The sequence below is a fragment of the Prinia subflava genome, chromosome 2 (assembly GCF_021018805.1).
Source record: "Prinia subflava isolate CZ2003 ecotype Zambia chromosome 2, Cam_Psub_1.2, whole genome shotgun sequence".
Lineage (NCBI taxonomy): Eukaryota > Metazoa > Chordata > Aves > Passeriformes > Cisticolidae > Prinia > Prinia subflava.
This window is the reverse complement of record NC_086248.1, coordinates 108,295,558-108,316,755: the sequence shown is the minus strand read 5'-3', so window position 1 is coordinate 108,316,755 and position 21,198 is coordinate 108,295,558. Positions and strand designations below refer to the sequence as shown.

The 21,198-nt window shown below is 42.2% G+C and overlaps 1 protein-coding gene across 1 annotated transcript in view; it reads right to left on the bottom strand.

Annotated features, from left to right (window-relative positions):
* Positions 1-21,198, bottom strand: part of SPTLC3 (serine palmitoyltransferase long chain base subunit 3) — a 50,669-nt gene that overhangs the window by 18,669 nt on the left and 10,802 nt on the right. Inside the window, exons 4-6 of the mRNA XM_063391536.1 lie at positions 15,797-15,921; positions 14,090-14,183; positions 6,547-6,652 (exon numbers count right to left, since the gene is read on the bottom strand). Of these exons, the coding sequence (XP_063247606.1) occupies positions 6,547-6,652; positions 14,090-14,183; positions 15,797-15,921 (325 nt within the window). The remainder of the gene's footprint in view (positions 1-6,546; positions 6,653-14,089; positions 14,184-15,796; positions 15,922-21,198) is intronic.

Sequence of the window (21,198 nt, the reverse complement as noted above, 5' to 3'; positions counted from 1 at the left end):
CCAAAGAAAACTCGCAACACATTCCCACTTGCAGGCGAGTACAAAATGGTTAAACAGTTTTAGAATTCAAACGTGCAAAACCAGTCAGAAAGTCTTTGAATGTTTGCAAATTGTCAATATGTCAGAGGAGAAAAGGAAAGGTGTAAAGCAAGGTGGAGATACTTACCCCAAGCAGCACCTTACAGTTCATTTCTACAAAACAAATACCATAAAGAACTTCTGTAATTCAGTCTGGTCCTTGCTTACTTCATCGTCAGCTACTGTGGCAATATTTGGGCATAACAGCTCTAGAGCAAATCCATCTGGTGCAGAGGAGTTGGGTCCAACATACACTGGAGGTGGGCCATGTGAAACCCACAGCTGGTGCCATAAACTCTAAGCATTCCCAGTCTTCACAGAATCAGGGATTAAAACAGGCAGCTGAAATCCAGTCTTGCCAATTTTTGCTTCGATATGTACTTTTTAGGAAATGTAGCCTGCTACCTAATAATCAAAAGGAAAAAAAAGTTTCCATTCCTTTTCTTTTTACTTTCTTACAGCCACACAGAAAAACAAAATATTTGGAACTGGCACAGGTTGCCCAGAGAGGCTGTGGATGCCCCATACCTGGCAATGTTCTAAGCCAGGCTGGATGGTGCTCTGAACCAGGTGCACTAAACCTGGTTTAGTGGAAGATGCCCCTGTGCATGGCAGGGGGGGTTGGGACAAGATGAGCTTTCAGGTCCCTTCCAACCCAAACCATTCCATGATTCTGTGATTAATGGTGCACTGAGATTTATAGGAATGAGAAGAGATAGTAAATCTTTTGCACTGCTGGCAGTCATGTCAGTAAATGAGAAGGCACGGAGGAGGTGTCCAGCAAAATGAAAGCTCAGGGAGATAAATAATAAATGCTCTCTGATCCCATAAAGATGACACGTCCAGAATATTGCTGTGAAGACTTGTGTCTTGAAAATCTTTCTGAGATGACTACAGCTATGCTTGGATATGCTCAAATGCACTCGGTATTCATTTCATAATGAGTTATTTGTGTTGTATTCATTTCATAATGAGTTATTTGTGTTCTCTTCCACTAGCTCTAGTAAGCAGGTCTATAAAAGCCAAAAACTTCCTATCAAACACAAAGTCAGTGTGCCATGTGCCAGGGCTCTGTGCCTAAGGCCCACAGCTAAGGTGCAAAAGCAATGAGTTTCAGATGACCAGAAACATGGACTTTGGTCCCAAATAATGAGAGAGAAGTGCAATCAACAGCACCTTAAAGGCTTTTGGATACCGGACCAATGGCTTTCACAGGCTGCCTTGTTGCCACCCACTTTACTTGTACTGTGCAGCTGGAAGCTTGGCACCACAAAAGGAGCACGATGTGCTTTTAGCACTTGGGAAATTTCTGACAGTTTTAGTCCTTCTTCATCCTTTGGTCTCCTGAGTAAGCTTGGAAACTGATTTGAAGGAGACCTGCCCAAAGGCAAGTCTCCATTAGTGTAACAGCATGGGGGAGTAGCCATGGACAAGGGCTGCCTGTGCTGTTCACACTGGGAGGTTCGGAGAGCCGGGCTGCGTGTGCCTGGAGGCGTATTTTTGGCTGTTGGTGACTGCTGGCAGATCTTGTCTTTCTGTCTTGCCCAGCCATAAAAGAGGCAGCTGTGGGACTGTGTGTTGGCAACAAGGTCCCTTGCAGCAAAGAAGGGTGGGCTTGTGCTGCACTGGGGACTGGGCTTTCTCACTTTTCCCAAAGGGCACTTGGCAGCTGGGGGAGAAGCAACTTCAACCACCACAGCTATTTTCCTGGTGAATACAAGGAAAAGAGCCCACAGTCCTCACACGGCCCAGAGTCAAAGCATTAGTCAGCTAAAATGACCCTGAGCCCCTGGGGGTGCTTGGACGTGCACCGTCGTACGTGCTGGGCTTGGCAGCCCTCAGCTGTGTCTGCTCTCTGCAGGGAGAGCCAAGGAGCACCTCTGCAAACTGCAGCGCCCCCCTCCACTTCCAGCCATGCCTGGGCACACCAGCCAGGCAGAGGAGGACAATAACAGCTTTTCCACATTTGCACGGTCATCTTTAGGCTTAGTGGCTCACAGAGATTCAGGCAGGAGAGACAGCATTCAACTTCAAAAGGAGTAAAAAATGGTAAGGTAAAAATGCTGTGTTTTTGTGTGATGGAAGGAAAGTTGTGCTGAATCCCAGAATACATGGAGCTGGTACATGGCTGATGCAAGATTTAACCCTTTAGGAGATTTAATGAAAACTTTTCTTTTTCATATGAGTAGGAGATTTCTCTTGGAACTCTAAGCTGCTTAGCAGAACAAGGTACTTGTATTCGGTTTCAGTTTTGATCTGCTCTTGGAAGATGCTGGCTGACATAAATGCAATAGTTGACAGAGTTCCTAATGTGGCCTTGAAGTGTCTATGGAACAGATAAAGTGCTGCTGGAGTTGTGTACATGTTCTGTGCTGCCATTCCAACAGGAGTCAGCCCTCCTGATAGCTGAGATGAGAACTGTTTTGCTGCTTGCTGTGGTCTTGGTCTCCCTTTTGACCCTGGGAGATGGTTAGTGATATGCACACCACTCTGTCTAGAGCTGCTTCAAGACAAAGCTCACTTCACATAACCCCCTGGGCAGTGCAAATGGAAAGTTTACTGAATCCTTCAGTAAATGTTGATGACAAGTGGGCTTAAACCAAAGAGCCAGAAGTGAACTGTACTGGTTCTGTCTCACTCTGGCTGGGCCACTTAGCTTTGTGTACAAATGTACTGATGTGTTTCCAGATCTGCTCAAGCACACAGAACATATAAAACCCCCACCCCAGATGCAGATGAGCTAAAGCTGGCTCTGCCCAGGCCGGGAGATCTCATCACGTGGTGTGACATCCTGTCTTGTAGCACCAATTCCTAGCTTGGTGGCAGGGATGCAAAGCTTCCAGACTGCAGCTGATCCTTCATCTCCCTTGTGTGGTGGACAGGCACAAAAACTTGGGTTAGTACACACTCAGTTTGAACGCGCTTCCAGATGTGAGCAGAGAATCCCAAATTTTTAGGACACTCCAGTTTGCAGCCTGATTCAATCCCCATCAAACTGATGTTCTTCCCGATGCAGCTGATGAATTGTGGACCCGGGTGCTTTGAGAAGGGAGGTGTGTGCTTGTGATGGTCACTTCACTTGGAACACAGGCTCCCTCTTGACATAATACTGATGGTTTTTTGCCCAGTTTATCTTGAAACTTCTCGGGAAAAGAGGTTTTCACATTCTACTACGGTACCACAGTTTCCTATTTTATTTTTCTCTCAGGAAAACTAATTTACAAATATTTCACTTCTTATCTACTTTATCTCTAAACGTGCCCTAGAGTACCACTATCTTTTCAACATTTGAAGAGTTTATCTGTTCCCCTTTCAAGCTAGTTTGTAATTGGGAAAATGCCTCCTTTCCTGGCCTGCTGCTCACAAGACATATATATTCCACCTTAAGAGTTACTTTAGGTACTGTTTTCTTACATAAACCTTGTACATTCATACAATCTCTGTTTCGTAGAGCAATAATTTCAAGGAAATCTTTCAACTCTGCCCCCAACTACAACTCCATCTCAACACTAAAATGATAAAAATGTTAACCTTTAATGCTGGTCTTTGGCCAAAGACATTAATTGTTACCTCATTCCTTTCTGGAAGTCCAGTCACTTAATCCCAGGAAATAAAAAATAACCCTGCTAAATTTCCTACACTATTGGCATTGAATCCCAAGGAACTTCTAATGCACATGAAAAGGCATTGGACAACATCTAACTGATCAGAGCTATTTTCTTAGCTGGAAGGGAAAATACACAAATTAAATTAAAAGTAAGGAAAAAACAAATGAAAACCAATCTGTTTCGATCAATTTCTGATGCCCCATAAGTTCTGCCCTGGGCCTTGGCCTATCTGACTCCTAAGTAAATACGCATGGAAGAGAGCAGAAGCCCACCACAAACCATGTAAGAACACAGTAACTGATTAATCCTGAACTGGAAGTGGTAGAAGCCAAGGAAAACATTAGCTGGAGTTCAAATAATAAAAATATGATTTAGCAAGTCAGTTTAACTTGTGCCCTGGTCACTGCCAAAAGTTGTTCATGCTTTTTGGAGTCGAGATTGATGGCTAGATGGTCTCTCTGTTTGGAACACAAATTGAATACATTTGCTCCTGGGCTGGTCCAAGTTAAGAACCAGCTTTCACTAGGAGTTACATTTACTTTTGATTATTTTATTTTTCTTTTGAAGATAATAGAGACATTAAAAAGCAAACAAACATATACTTAATGCTATTTATTTGACATGTAGCTTGAGTGCTTCCCAAGTCGAGGGGCCAATTCTGCCTTCAGTTGTAACCAAGCAAAATCTGTGGTTTATGGTTTCAAACACCAGCGAGATTTCCAGAAATGCTCATGTTGGCTAACAATGACCCTTTTCAAATTTTGCCAGCTGCTAAGTCTAGCTTATGCACAGTGTAAACACTTTAAGATATTCCTAATGGAAACAGAAGGCAAATTTCTTTCCATACCATAAACTTCACCATACTAAGACTATGGTGTCCCATATAACAATATTTTTTTAAAGAAGGAAAGCTTAGTGTTTTCTTTTACATCTCTGGAAAAAGCATTCCTGTAAAAATTTGCCAAGCCAAACTTGCAAATCAAGATATTATAACTTGGAGAATGGCTCTGACCAAGTTATTTAAATTCTATATTTGCTGTCCCTGAAGCATAACTTAAGGAAAAAAATAAAAACCAGTATTAACTACTGTAAGAAGAATACATTAACTATACTCTAAATCCTCTTAAACCCTCTTGATGAATGTTAGTTTGGCATTTGGCAGATCCTCAAGAAAACTATCATTAGCCAATATGGGGCTGGAAAAGTTTAGTCTTTCAAAAACCCTGGGCCGAGAAAGGAAAGTACATACACACGAAAAGAGTAAGAGTATTTCTACTCTGTCCTCCTCCAGCTTAGACTATTAGAGAGCTGAGCTTTGTTTTTCTTTTATTTTATGCCTTTCAGAAGCACTCAGGGCATGAGTGGTCTTAACATTATTCAGCCTTTATGGAGCTGAAGGACCTTTATGGTTCCTTTTAGTAGGTACTCTGAGGTTTAACATGCTTTTATTTTGTATTCCAGCAGAAGGTTCTTTGAACTTTGGAAAATTAAATCTCGTTTGAGAATGAACTGCAAAACGACAGGAAAAGAAAACTCTACACCAAACATAAATCTGGAAATATAAGTCCGTACAGTTAAATAGCTGTCAGTAGATTTGTCCCACTGCTTGGCCTGATCCATGCCTCTGTGTTACCAGTCTGCCTTCTTGTTCCCTAGTGGTCAATATTCAGGGTAAAGGATTTAAAAGTGAACAAAGCTCAGCAGCTGGAGCCTTTTCTGCCAGCGTTGTGACCAATGGGAACATTTGTCAGTAAAATGTTGGTGGTCCACTTAATTTCTGCGTGATCAAAGTCCTTAAATCCGAGCTTTCTTTTAGTAGTGCCAAGCGATGTTTATTTGTAGTTTTGCTCTGTTTATTCTGGTTGAAAGGACACGTTCAGCCTGCTTTGGATCAGCTGATCTGCTGCCGACCTGCTTCACCTCGGAGTGACAGGTGTTTAGATAAGGACCGATTTGGTCCCCTTGCAGATGGAAAACATTAGGCAAAAAGAAAGCACTGACAGCTACGAAGCTGTGATGACATGAGATCATGAAAGATTTCTTCCAAAAGAAAAAGCTAATTGGCTAAGCTGTGCCAGCATTTTGCAGTGAAATGGCATGAGAGAGTGCCCATCCATACTGGCTGTATTTCAGCAACACGATACAATCCCGACATATAAAGTTCTAATGCCACTTTTATAAACCCTGCCATGTTCTGTGAATGAGTGATTCTGGTTTCCTTCTCTCTGGTAGCCTTGCCTAGATCCCTGCAAACCCTCCTACTGTCCAAACCCCTGCTTCTTCAGCCCTTCCTGCCCTTCCCTGCCCCAGCTCCCCCTCCATGAGCTCCCTGGCTGCCTTCCCAATGTCCTTCTGCATGTCACTGCCAGGATGAAGCCCAGGATGGTGGGCATGGCTGGTGCCACTGCTTTGCTCTTCCACTCAGTGACTGTTTGTCTTTCTGGCTGGGTGCAAACTGCACCCCACGAGTGAACCGTAGCTATCTGACTGAGGTGCTCCATAATTACATTGCATTATTGATGCTGCTGTTATCAGATGGATTCCCAAAGGCGCTCCTCTCATTCGAATTCCTTCAGGGATTAGGGCTAGTAGTCTTGTCTTGCTCTCACTACTTCTCCCATTCAACTGTGATCTGCTAAATCAACATTCAGAGCAATGTACAGGATCTAGTTGGAGCTACAGGATACAAGGTTCAGGCTGTCATAACAGAAACCAACCTATTTATGAGATCACAGAATGTTATTGGAACTTCCACTCTCATTAAGATTTTCCTCAAATACCTAGAGTCAGAGTTTGCCCCACTCAATTCATCATTCTGTCCTCAGAAATGATAGAATACTCATCTTTCTACAACACAAACCTGTAAATGCCCTCCACGAGGATGATGATTTTTCTCCATGCTCTGTGGGTGCGAGGCTGTCCATATATTATTGCATCTCTCAGCAACTTCTCGAGGCTCTGCATATCTTTATTTAAAAATAAGAAAAAGGGGGAAGGAAAAACATTAACAAAGATTTTTCTCAAGAACTTTCAATTTTCTCTTGGGTGTTTTTTTTCTTATACAGAAAAAGACAACATTAAAAAAAAAAGTCCTAAAGATAAACTTCCTTTAATAGTAGCCAAGACCCAACAATTCCTTTCATTGTTGTGAATGCAATTTAGTGACAAGAAGAGTTATAAAAAGCTTCCAGTTATGCACCTGATCTGGGAAACTTCTGGAGATACTCGGCATACATTTATATTTAAGGGCAAAAGGGAATCCCTTTGCTTCAGTACTGAGGCTAACTGCCAGTAGTTCTGTGTAGGGGCTGCTGATATTCATAATTTATCAAGGCTTGAGTAGTGAGTTTTGCTTGATTTCCAATCACAAGCTCATGAACAGGAAGCAAATCTTCAGCAAAAGTTGCGTGAAGCACATCAGGATGGCAGCAAGAGAAGTCTTGTCCTTCTCAAGAAGGAAAGCAAGTGCAAGGTTGCTGATGAGAGAGGAAGAGACAGGTAGATTCAAGCACATGGCATGGATACAGTAATTTGGTGCCTAAATGCTTGGCACTGCTGGGACTTCAGTATAAGGAGGCTTGGAACAAGGTTATGATCCTTAGCTGCTTCCTTAAGGGCTGAGTGTGGGTCATCTAAAAAAATTCTTGAAGGAAAGCCATTGAAATTTTGAAAAAGATGGAAGAAGCAAGAAAAAATACCACAGAAATCAGGGTCAGGCCAAATGTGACTCTCAATGCACCAGCATTACGGTGTCTCTAGTGAATGGACACTCTTCAAAATGAATTATTCTGTACTTTTCAAGAATCCAGACCGGCATTTCAAAATGTTTCCAAGAACACTCTACAGAGCCTCATAATACCCAAGAAATACAACAGATCAGCTCAGACTGTGGGCTGAGAAAACCAATGGCATTTTTTCACAATATTAACCCCATTTGCTTCAGCAACATGTCTTAACACAGTATATACAACCTTCCACAACAGCCCAAAGTGAATGTGTAAAATGAATTGTCCCCAGAAAAATAAAATACACCCTAGAAATATTAATAATAACCCATTGTCTGGTTTCTGCCCGAGGGCAGTGGGGCCATTTGCACATTAATTGCCCATTGTGAGTAACCTGTGCCCTGAGAGATGGCCAGGTTGTGACCTGAACCCTTCCACATCCTGATGTCTCACCTCTTCCTAGCAACATTCAGCGATGCTGGTGGAAGGTAAAGGTGTCAGCAACGAAGCTGCCACTCTGCACCTGACCCCGCAAGTCCCTGCTGTAGTCTACAAAGCACGAAACAGGCACGGACAGTATCTGCTGCCCCCTGTTTCAGTGGTGCAATGGCCTGCACAGCTCAGTGAGCTCCGAGATGGAAACGCTGCTAGGAATGATGCGATGCAGACAGCACACCTTCCACTAGATGGCAACCAAGGAAATAAAAATTCTTCGGTGCTTTATAAGGGAAAGTTATAACCAAGCTGAGCATTTGCAGCTGCTCACGTTCTCTTTTGTTTCGAATAGATAATATTTAGAACTCCTCTTAAAGGGCTCCCTCAGGATGACAGAGAGCTCACAGTAAAATTTGGACACCCCCTTTTCTCCACCAAATTATTCTCTACTGATGTCACTGTCATCTAAATCCTTTTGGGACCTTTGAAACCCTCTTCTGGGTCACACAGGGTTTTTCAATTCAGTGTTCTGTCTATGTGTCAGTCCAGATTGGCTCTTGACTTCAGAAAAGTCATTCTGCCTCTGAGCTAGAAGCATGGCTTGAAGATTCAGTTGTTTAGCACATTCACATGAAAAGAAAAAAAAGGAAAGAGAAGATGAAGTGAAATGTATGTAATTCTGTTTTAAAAAATACATGGCTGTGAATAGGTCCTCTGTCCAAACTTCTGTGGAACACGAGACCACAGACTGGGGAGAACCTCTCCATGGGAAGAGTTTCCCTTTTTTCCCCCTATTTACACATCATATAGTCCTGCTGGAATACAGGCTAAGAACATGTCTGTTTGCAGGATCAAGGCTATCTCACTTGCTTTTTGATGTCTCATTCTGAAAAACACGTATGTGTGACCCTTTCTGAAGCCTGTAATAGTCAACACGTAATTTGCTCAGGTGCAAATGAATATTACTGACCTATTAACTCTGTGCCTCCTTTGGAAAGGGGAAATAGGCAGAAAGAAATATCTGTAACCTTTAGTATTCCCCACAAAAAAGGCTGCTTCTGTTCTTCAAGGTGAAAACAAAGTGCTCCATGTGCTTATGCTTAAGCTTTTCAGGATGTGGGACATACTGAATGGCAGGAAAAACAACAGTGCAACCCCAGGTGACTTTCAGATACCGAATTATTTACCCATTAAATATAGTTACATTGAGAGACATTAGGGCATCAAGATGATGAGCTGCACGAGTCCATCTTGAATAACCAGTTATAGAGAAAATAACAGTCCCTCCTTGTTTGACCATCACCAGCCCAGGGCTTTCAGTGGCAATGGCCAACAACCGCTCACCGGCCCAGGAGGTGGTGTTAAGAATGTGACTTAATTAATGAGCCAAAGCACACCCAAATCTATCCACGTTTCACTTTCCAGCTTTTTCTTATAGCATATTACCCAGATAGGGAGGATAAAGTTTCCTAAGAGGGGACAGTGGAGCTATCAGTGGGCTGGTGGACTTGCATAATGCTTGTTTGGGATCGCTCACAGCTGCTTCAAGAGTAATACCAAGCACACAAAGTGCCAGTGGGCTGGAGCGAGTCTGGACCTGGGCAAGGCAGCGTGTCATGCTGCCTCCAGTGCAGGTGGGACAGCAGGCTCCTGGAGGGAGCACAGACACGGCGTCTCCACCCCTCATCCTTACACTGTAATGCTGGGGATGTCATCACCATTCCTCTGCGTGGGCTGGAAACCTCCCGTGTGTCAGCTGAATCTTGTTTAATTAAAATAAACAAGCTGCCACTACTCTCGTCACATTCTTCTTTTTGCTTTGCGCTCGTAACTCTGATTTTGAGGTTCTCCTCTCTTCTCTTTTGCACCTTCATGCGAGCTGGTGCAGACCCTGTGGCTACACACCAATATCTTTGTTTGGAACATGGGAGTGGTGCTGGCTGCAGCCACAGAAACAGCCTGAGACTCCCCTCCCTGCCCCTCAATAAATACCAATCTCTCTGGCAGTAAAGGGCAGTGGCTCAAGAAAGCTGCCTGTCCACACCTGGGGAGTCAGATGTGGCTCTCTCCCAGCAGAGAGGGCAGGCGCAGACACGGCGCGCAGGGAGCAGGACAGACCTGTCTCCTTGCCCTGGTGGCGTCTGCATGTGTCACAGGAATCACACCCAGCTGCAGCAGGCTGCAGTCCACCTATCTGGGCAACAATCTTGTCTCTGATAGCGGCCAGAGGCTGCCAGGAGCACAAAACCTTCGTGGGTAACGCGACTTTCACGCTGCTCTGTAATAGCTGTAACACTGCCCTCCCTTCTGAAATTCAAGGGTACCTACACACCTGGAAAAAAATTAAAAATTAAGGGACCATCCTGTGCTAAGCCACCACAGACTCTCTGGGTTTTTCCACCAAAGAGATCTCTTTCTAATTTTTACCTATTTATTTATCTCTTTCATTTCCCCCCTATTTTATTTGTTTAATTAGTCACACTTAATTTTCCGCTTTTCTTTTTTTTCCCTTTCTTTCCTTCTTTTTAGCTAGAGAATATATTAGCTCTGAAAGGTGGAGGCCTTCTGCCATCTAGGAGTTCCTTCAGTATGAACTACAACTCTTCCATGTAGCTGTGAATTCTCTTTAAGGTGTCCTCATGGAACTTGTATCTGAACTCCACAGCAGTAATTTGACTGATAAGACTGAGAAACGCCAGAGTTGGATAAACATCAATTCACAATTGCTGTCCAAGCTGGGAACTGCATTTTGTATGGCAACCTGGACGGCTCACACCTGCATCACACACTTGTCATCAACCAGTTGATCTGTGATAAATGAAAAAAATCCCTTTCTACTTTCCCAGCATTGAGAAGGTGCATAAGGAGGAGCTAGGAATGTATTGCCCTGATCCCCATTCCAGATGCAGATTCAAACACCAGGTTACGGGCTGGATTTTCACCTAACCAACATGCCTGATTGTGCTTTGCAATTCCCTGCCTTCCTCATAGGATCACTTGTTCTGACTGCTTGGTGAAATGCCCCTGCAGTGGAGAGAGCTGGAAATATTTTTTCCCCAAGCTCCATACCTTGTCACAACATTTCCATGGACTGTTCATGCAATTGCCAATCTAAACCTGAAAACGGGACTGCAATTGAGCTGCTTGATGCTACATGAATAAAAGGTAGTAGAATTAGAAAGAATAAACAAATCCTAAGCCTTGTATGGTGCCTTCTTTTACAGGGTGCCAAGGACAGAAATCACTTGGATGTAGTTGGTCCATAACACCCTCATCTGTTCACTGAAGGAACACCTGATACCAGTACAAGACCCCTTATAAAAGAGGTGAGAGAAACCCCTTGATAAAATCACAGCTTATTAATGGTTAAATATTTGGTTTTGCTTTTCAGGTTTTATTGGAAAGGTCAAGGATTTTTGGCTAATACTTAACCAGATAAAGGACAGAGGTCCTGAAAAGGAGTTTTTTAAATGCATGGTGTTCTTAAAAGATTGCCTTAGAGATAAAAAATAAAAAGGGGGGGGGAGAAGAGCCAAAAACCTACAGGTGCTAAGTCAATCTCTCCCTGAGTCAGGAAGTGAAAATATCTGAGTTTAGCCCCCATTTAGCTGAAGGACCCCCAAGCCTGTCACTTGGGGAAGGTGGAAGAGACTCCCTGGAGCCCTGGTGGTCCTGGCAAAAAAACTAACCAAGGCGAGGCCACTACTGCCCCAGTGGTGGGGAGATGTTTTGGCCTCCCACCTTCTCCCACCACGCACTGGCTGTTGCACCGTGCTGCTGCTGCATTCCAGTGCAGCAATGCAGCTCTCTCCTGCCCTCCCAGACAAATCACTGCCTGGGAAATGGGAATCCCAGTGGTGTCCACACCACAGCAGGGCAGACAAAAGGCAGGTGCTTCGTGGGCAAGTCAGAATGATTTTAGTCTACTAAAACACTATTGCATACATTTAGGACTGCTTAGACCCTAAAACAAAATTAGAAAAAAAAATTAAAATCCCCATGACCTTTCATTCAGAGCAGGGGCTGAACTTTGCTGCTTGCACCCACAAAACCCCACAAATGCCTGACACAGAAAAACTCCCTTAAAGGCCAAAACTCATTTACCAATCCTGCTATGCCCTTAGCAGGGTGAAAACTAGAGACAGTGCAGTGGGACCCCACAGGAAGGGAAGGTCCTGTTCAGCAGTTTTTAGTTATTGGGCTAAGATGGAATATTCTCTTACATTTCTCTCACACAGATGACCTCTAGGTGTGTGTGCCTGTGCATTTCTCTCAGCCAGACCTGTAAATTCCTGTCTGTTTACAAGGAAGGGATTGTTCACTGGCAAGCAGGATGCAGGGCACATTCCTACATTCAAATAAAAACAAAATAGGTCCACAGCACATTTTTGTTCTATTATTCACTTTAAGGCTTGAAAACCTTCTCATACACCCATGCAATGTTTTTGTCAAAAAGGAAGGACATCCGGGTGCCTTTTATTTCACCTAGGAAAAGCATGGAGGTCTAGGGGTTTTGTCTGTTCTAGAAAAACTATTCAGATTTTTTATGGAAAGTGTAACGTCTAAGAGAGCTACTCACTTATTGAAATAGAACCTCATTAACTTTTGCAAGAATAAGAACTACATTATACATAATTAATGTAATATGTAGAGATTCTTGTCTTACAAATGAAATAATTCTCTATTAATAATAATAATGTCATTTTGAAAGATGACAAATCAGTCCTCTACTACAGATTTCATGCTTTGAAATAAAGTAACAGTTTTACAAAATTAGCTACAGCACAGCCTTTGAAAGATGAAGGTATTTCATAGCAAGTGTGAAATGGTAGATTTTACTCTCTTTTCTCTGAAATAATTTTTTCACAGAGCAAAGTTTTAATTTACTGTCAGTGCAAACGAAGCTGGTTAGGTATCAGGATCTGGGGAGGAGAATGAGATATTGAGAGATGGTTAGAGACTGAATTCCTTAAAGTGAGCACGACAGCTCCAGGTCATATCTTCTGAGCTGAGAGTCATACACTCCTCAGACTGGAATGTCTTCTGAAATGATGTGGGAAGGGACACAAGGCAGCTGGACTGCACGCAGCATAGGTGGGTGGAGAGGCTGAGAACATTTGGATTTGGGTAGTAAGAGGTCAGCCTGCAAGATGTGATGTCACCTGATTGAGTGGGATAAGGAACAACCAAGGAAAAGCTGAGAAAAGACTGGTGTGGCAACTATGCTTAGTATATCCAGATTTGTGGGAGTGGACCAAGTTGGGGTATGCTCCAGGTTAATCAATGAATAATTAATTCTGCAAAATATTTGTGTTCAGATGGTCTTTAATCCTTGAATGATCTTCAGAAATTATTTCTGGCCCAAATTATGAATTATTACAACATTATTAATTATAACAACATCTTATATTAGAACTATAGTGTGCTTTTCATTCCAACTCATCCTTAGGCCTTTTACAGCATATGCATAATTCATTTTTGCTCCCCTTGGGGCTGAACATAACACTTAATAAAGAGAAGGGACTGTATTAGCCATTAAGAAAGTTAATCAGACCACTCTTCTGACTTCTCACCACTTCACTAGCTTCTAAACCTTTCTTGCAATCACTGCCTGGTGGCAGCAGTGAGGATGGAAAAGGGAATTGCAATGGGGTATAAGGGAAAAGAACAAGCTCTTGTCATCAAAGGCAGCCCCAATATCTCTGACAGTAACCACAGCAGCATTAACTAAATAAAAGTTAAAGAGCATCAGCATTTTAGAAGATAACTGTACAATTGCAAAGTTAATGTGTGATTTCTATACTAAAATTCTTTTTCAAAGAATATTTGGGATGATGCTGTTGGTATAACCATCTGCATCTTTGCTATCAGATCCCCGGTAATTCAGAATAATCATTTCAAAGGAATGCCATTTGTTAAGGTAATTCTGGTTTCACTGAACCTGCTGGAAACAGAGGCATGGTTTTGTAACTGTGTTTCTACTGTTTGGGCTACAATGACAATAACAATAAAACTTTTGTGGCAACACACAGTCATTCAGCAAGTCAAAAAGACACAATAGCAATTATTGCACTATTGATTTTTCCCATCAGAAACCACTCATAATATTAAACAGTTGATCCTCCTGCCCGGACAAAAGTATCATCTGGGAACTGGACAGCAAAGCAAGCATTCAAAAAAATCATTCTTGCCTTTGAGGTGTGAATAACTCTGCCTCTAAATTTTTCCAACTTCAATACTCACTATTATGCTTGAAGATTCTAATAGTGGCCCCCGAGAGCCTGGCACCAAGAACGAGAGAAGTGTGGTTCAACTCATCACTTAGAATGAGGCAGCCCTGTGGAGAAGGAGTACAGTGAGCATCTGCCTGAGCTGGGAGGCTGCTGACCCCTGGGTGTGTGTGTGCCAGCATGCACATGTGCCTAGGACAGAGCATTGCACCAATTTAGCTCAAAGGATTAAATATGAAATGAATTTTTGTGCCACGTTCTGAAGGTGCTGGGGTGCACTGCAAAGGCAGGCTGAACCTGTGTACAGCCCATTTTGAGTTGTAAGGGAAATGCAGCCACCACCCCACACATAAAGGCTGTGTGACAGTGGTGTAAGGAGGAGTAACACTGAGGCTGGACTGGCATCAGCACTTTGGGCTGCAAAAATGAGAGCAGGAGAGACTGATGCCTTCTGTGTCCCACCTCCACTAAGATGTGAGTGAAGTTTAGGAACCAGAGTCTTTCTCTGGTAAATGCATATAGAGCTGACCTGTAGTACACTTTTTATTAATTAACTCCGTTGAAAACTCATTTTGTTTTTAGAAACGAAAATAGAAATATGGGAGAAGTAAATTTGTCTATTGTATTAGCAAGGGGCAGGACTCACAATTGAAATTCAAGCCTGAACCCTTGTTTAGCTCTGCTTTCTATTAAACATGTTTTGCTGTGATTAATTACCCAAAGGGCAACACATAATTAAGTAAAAACTTATTCTGGAATCATAGATGAGGCCTAAGTTGAGAGATACCCAAACAACCTCCCTAGAGACTGGTTTGCAGAACTAACAGTAAGTGTAGATGCAGCTTGACAAGAAAATGCAGCAGCTAGGCTTAATTATAGAGGATAACATAGGAGTAATACTCTCAAACTTAGGGTAGTTGAATAATATTTGTAATAAATGTAATATATATAAATAATATATAATAATATATAATAATATATACCGAATTTTCAAATATATATATACACATATATATTTTAAAAATACACACAGTAATATTTTTATTTCTGCCACTTATATCTAAATATCCCATTTCTGGAGAGGAGGTCCCTTCAGCACCAAGTAAGAACCCAAGTTTTGTGACATGATCACAGGTTTAGAACTGCATTTGCTGCCAGCTTCCCTAACAGGGCTGGCTGGAGCTCTGTTCCCCAGTAGTGCTAAGCACTGTGCTTTTCCTTTTTTCAGAGTGTTGTAAAAACTATCCGAATCATCATCTTTCACCACAGGCAGCTGGGCAAAATCTCGGCAAGTAGCCTAAATACTTTATGCCACAACACCTGGACATGGGATTCAACATTTGGATACTTTTTAGGGAGAAGGAACTTCATGTTTGGTGGGTTCTCTCAACTATGGCTTGACCAGTGGGGGAGTGAGGGATGCCATATTTATGCTCTACTCCCCATTCTTGCAGGAATTCGTTCAGAGCCTTGGAAATGTTCAGAGCTGTACCACTGATGCTCAAGCAGGTGTTAGGTATATGTGATAGCAGCACTCAGTGATGAGAAAGGAGCATGTTTAAAGTCACAAGGTCATCAGCTTTATGACTCACACATTCCTGATTCTGATTTGTTCCTCGACCAAGCCCTTCCCTGCACTCACTGAAAGCCCAGAATGCTGCAGCAGCGTTAAAGCAATTAATAGAAGATTGTCCTAGGTGTTCCTGAAGGAAGTACTCACCTTTCCAACAAGGGCTGGAATATTCATGGAGTTAGTTGCGAAGCCCATGCCGAACACCATAGCATCTTCCACGCCAAGGAACGTGGCCACAAGTTTCTCTAGCTCTATGTGTTTGTCCAGGGTGCCTGCAAAAGTAAAGTGAGTATTGAATCTCGTTAAACTGTGAGAGTTGTTGTGACACAAAACACACAAAGGAACAGGCCAGAAGCGTGTCATTAAGCTGCCTATGTGACAGTAAGTTCTAATGAGGGTTTTCCACTTGTATCCTGTGCATGTGGGCTGGTGCAAGAGGTGCAAAGCAGCTGTGACTAATGCTAGCAAATGCTGCTGCTGTTGGGGCAGCAGAGCAGTTGCTATGGGAAAAAGCTTCCTTTTCCCACAATAACTTTTGACACAGTTGATTCTGAGGTCTAATTTTTTGTCTTTTTCTCTCCCTGCAATGAGGACAAAAATACCTCCTTTTTGCAGGAAATGTGGGACCAACATTTTAGGGGTTATTGAGTGCTCTCCAGATGTGAAAACAAAAATGGGTGACAACAAAATTTGTCTTCTTTTTATTGCCTGCCTATATACACGTATAAAATTCTTAATTAGGATTTTATATGGATAGACAAACAAAAGCATTCTCCATATTTTTCTGCTTTGGAAAGTAAAAGCTATTCCATTCCCCATAACTGATGATAACTCTGCTCTTTCTTTCCTCTCAACAGCAAACATAAATGATAATGCAACACTAGAGACCCTTCTTTATTGCATGCTGATTATCTAATATTAGTGCTTGAAGTCTCCAAACAAGTAAGGTGCTCCAACCATCCAACAAAAGCAGTATCCTTCCTGCCCAGCTCACAGTGGAGGGCAAAATACAAAAGGCAAACAAGCAAAAGAGTGGTGTTAAGAGACTGAGATAACAGATAGCTTTGAACAGTAAGGAATCATCTCAACTTGCCAGCTCTCTAGTCTTTGGTTGCCTGGCTGTGCATTGCAGGGACCAAGGCAGAAGGAACTCTTACAGGATGATCTGTGGGGAAGAAAAGAGAGTGGCCTGTGGATTCTGACAGAGCATTTCCCTTATGAGTAAGGCTGTAATCAGAGAACAGAAGAAAAAAAATAGGCAAGTGAGAATGTTACCTCACTCGCCCTGCACAAGCTGAGGGCACAATAATATAAAGTGAATTACAATGGATGGAACAAGAAAGCTGTGTTCACTGAGATGGACAAAGGGCAGATGAATGGAGGAACACAGAAGCTTGGCCAGAGTGTCTCAACAAGAATGATGAGTCAGGAAGATGATCTTACCTTCATCAGTGAGCAGAGCTCATTAAAAAAAATCACAGTTTCAGCAACAGCAGTAAGCCAGCTGGTTACAGTGAAGTAGTGTTTTTGTTACTTTTTCTCATTAAATATCTAATGCAAGAACGACATCCATTTGGAAATAGAATGTGACAAATATCTATCATGCAGGCAGGTAGCCCTCCAGCAGTCAGAAGATGAGGAGCAAGGATCATGTGGCTTCTTGAAAAACCTGGATTACATGGACAGTAAAGAACAGCAGTATTGCTGAGATTTTGCCAGAGCTTTCATGTGTTGTGCTGGACCTGAGCCTACTCCAGCAGAGCTTCAAGAGTGCCTCTGCACTCCTGGTATCACACTGCATGTACCAGCAGCTGGGCTGTCTCTGTGCTCTGAGAATTAGCTAATGTGACACAGAAAATGTAACTCCACTATGTGTGAGCTGAGTCTGTGTGAAGCTCTTTGAGGATGGCCATTTTTTGAATTTGTACATCCCAAGACACACCAGGGTATGAGCTGGCTCTAAATACAGTCACTGTTTAGTACTCCGGTTCCACGAAATACAGAACAGTGTTTCAGAGCTGAGCTGCTCACTGGAAATGTGGGTGAGAATCTGTCCTAAGGTGTGAGCCCAGGAGGACTCAGCAGGTATTTCTGTGGTTAGTTCTGTATTTTTTGCAAATTGGACCCAGCTCTTCAGCCTGGTTACAGCACTCCTGGACAACTAAGAGTTCCAGCAGGATCAGCTGCCTTGGTGTTCCCAGCAGATGTTATTTTGTCGCTCGAGGGCTATCGGCACACAAAAAGAAGACGAAGCCTGAAGTGGAAGCTCGAAGCCAAGCACACTGTGGTCACAGCTTGAATTAGAAGGTTTGTGAAAGCATGAGAACACAGGCAGTGTGTGCTTTGCAAGGCAGGCATTTTAAAGCATGACACAATTGTCGCTGACTCTTCCAGGGGTAAGTCTGACACCACTGGGGTGGAGTTAAATTGCTTTTTGGGGTTGCATCACACGTTTTCTGTTTTTACAAACAGGAAAATCCTGACTCAATACAGACTGTTCTGTTAAAACTCCTATTAGATGACCCACAAAGGAACAGTACATTTTTAATTGATTTTGTCATGGTGAAGAATGACTCATTCTGAAAGTGGCTGATTCCTACTTATTATTTACTAATCCTAAGAGCAAATGCAGATGATATTGTACATCACTGCTGCCTACAAATCCTGGAACACAAACTGAAATTTGTTAGCAAAACAAAATCCTGAATGACAAGGATTTGCAAAATGAGCCCTGGTTTTGAATCATGTTAATTACTGTGGCAGTACTGCTGGAGATAGGCAAGGTGTTGCAGAATGCCAGTACTGCCAGTGGGAGGTTCATGACAGCTGTATACATTGAACAGAGTTGAAAAAGCATATAATTATGCAATTATTTAATCATATCAGGAGGTATCTCTACACAGGCTGTCCTTGTACATAGTATAGATGGCATCAGTCCTATCACCTCTCTCCACTGGATGAAACAATGGGTCAGACAGGGGATGAGGCTTGTCCACTAGCACTCCCAGCTGTCACAGCCACCACCACGACAAGCACAAACAGCACGACCAGACAGTTGCAAATCTGATCCAAAGGAACTGCCATAAGCGGAAACACCTCAGCATCTCAAGCTACATAACAAAGGCAGTAATTACACAGCTCTTCATTAAATACAGCCTTAGAGCTGTCAAGTGAGGTTATCCTGGCCCTTAAAATGTTTTGTATTGTACTAGATTCCAGACCAGTATCATAATCTGATGAATGAAAAGTGATATTACTAGATATATCTTTTTAATACACTGTATACACAGATACTTTCTATGCTTGCCCTCCAAACAGACATTAGAATTTCCCCACTGACTGATTACAGCTTGGCTTGACCCAACAAATGAGGAAAAAACTGAACAATGTACACCAAAGCACCAGGAGATTTAAGATGAAAAAAAGGAAAGGTGTGTCTTTAAGAGACAAAATTAAATCCTTTTGAAATCCTTTTTCTTCCCTACTGAACAGCTGCATGTAATACAATACAGCAGGAGTCACTGTGATCCAAGACCATACAGATCTTGGATCTGTATCATATCAAGGTCTTGGATCAAGATCATATCAAAAGTGGACTTTCACAATGGGAACCACCTCCACAGATTCCCACACTTCTCACAGCAAATCCTCTCCTTTTCAAAATCTGATGACCCAGTTCCCTCCATTAACGTTCCACTGCACTCTGGTGACAGGGAACATGAAGCACACTGTGCTTGGACGGGCTTTTTCACAGACTTACCCATGCTCTTGGGCTGAAAGTCACTGCCAGACTACTAGACAGATAAAGCTGGAAAAAATGGACTTCCCATGATCCATAGAGTCATTATTTAGTTTGACATTTTCAGCTTGGTCAAGAGGGTTTATGCCACTGGTCAGCCTGCCCAATTCAGTCTTTCAGGTTCTTATACACTAAATGACACAGAACTGCCAACAATGGCAAGAGTGTCCTGTAACAGAATTTTCTGTTTGGAATTCCAAGGCCCAAAGAAGACAGGGAAATGCCTGCTCGCCTCAGATTAAACAAAAGCTGGAAGAGCAAACTGATACAAGCAACAAGCCCTTGAAAGAAAAAAGAGCAGCTGGGAACCCTGTGCATCCCTGACGTGACTCACCAAGGTGAGTGAGAACCATCACACCACAAAAATGAGGGTTTGTCAGCAGCATCCTTGGGAGGGTGGGGAGCAGAACGAATCACCTGAACTTCCTTGTCACATCTGAAACCTGAGGTCATAAACTCACTCTGGTAAGATGCTTGTCAGAGATGAAAAAAATCGGTATTATTGAAAGACAGAGACACTTTTACAAAAGCAAGATTGGATGAGTAATTAATAGCAAGATGAAGAAACTGAAGCTGTGCAAATGATAATTTTTCTTTACACCGTGCTACCAGAGCAGATGATGCAGATGGTATCACTGTCCCACAGAGCCACTAGCAGAGGAAAGCCTCAACTCATAGAATGAGACATGTTGGGAAGAGAGGGAGAGCAGCACACAGTAACATTATGCAGTTGCCTCATTTAACACTGTGTGTGCAGAAAGAGTCCCAAAATAAGGAGGTTTTGATGAATCACTTGGTACAAAGGAAATGCTCAAGTTTTTTCAGCATTGCTACCAACTGACAGGGCTTTCATACCACAAAGATGCCGTGGGTGTCACAGATCCAATAACGTGCCTTAGTGATTCTCAGGAGAAAAGTAGACTAGTTTTAACAAAACTTTCAGTTGAATTTAGATCTTCTGGTTTTTTTGTTTTTTTTTTTTTTTTTTGCCTTTAGGAAAACATAAGGTTAAAAATTTCCGGTTTAAATCCAGCTTCCTCATGCCAAAGCCTGCATCTAAAGTATCTAAATATCTGCATGCAGATAACATCATATATCAGTGATATTTTAGATATTAAACAAGTCACACAACCCTTAATTCCTACAGATGACTTCGATTCCACCTGCTAGAAGACAGACTATCCTGACTATTAATCTTGCATTGCACAGCATACTTTTGCAATGGTGAAATAAAAGGAACAAACCTGACCCAATGATTATAAATTGATCGTAAGGTGGATTAGTTATTTATGACAGGGTAGGCACAAAAAGGAAAAGGATGTTAGTGGACGTGACAAAAGAGAATTCTTTGCATAAACTGTTTCCTAATTTATACCATACCCTATCAGATAATAGGTTAGATTATGAAATATGTGTATATATACAACATATATATATATACATGCACACAACTTCTCAGTTTTGTGTCTCTATTTCTCCTTAAGATCCCACTTGGAAACTGTAAATTATGGGAAAATCAGTTCTTTATCTCTTTCTCCAAACTGAAAAATGAAACATTTATTCTTGTTCGTACAGTATTATGTTTAAAATGAGCCCTGGACCTAATTAAAGTTTTGAAGTAGTATAAAAGAAAGAATGGCCAAATACTTATTTTTATCTTCTTGAAATGCTGCTAGAAATTCACATTAGGCCTTAAAACTCAGTGGAAGGAGGTGAATGGGATTGAGCTACTTTTGTATATTAAATGCTG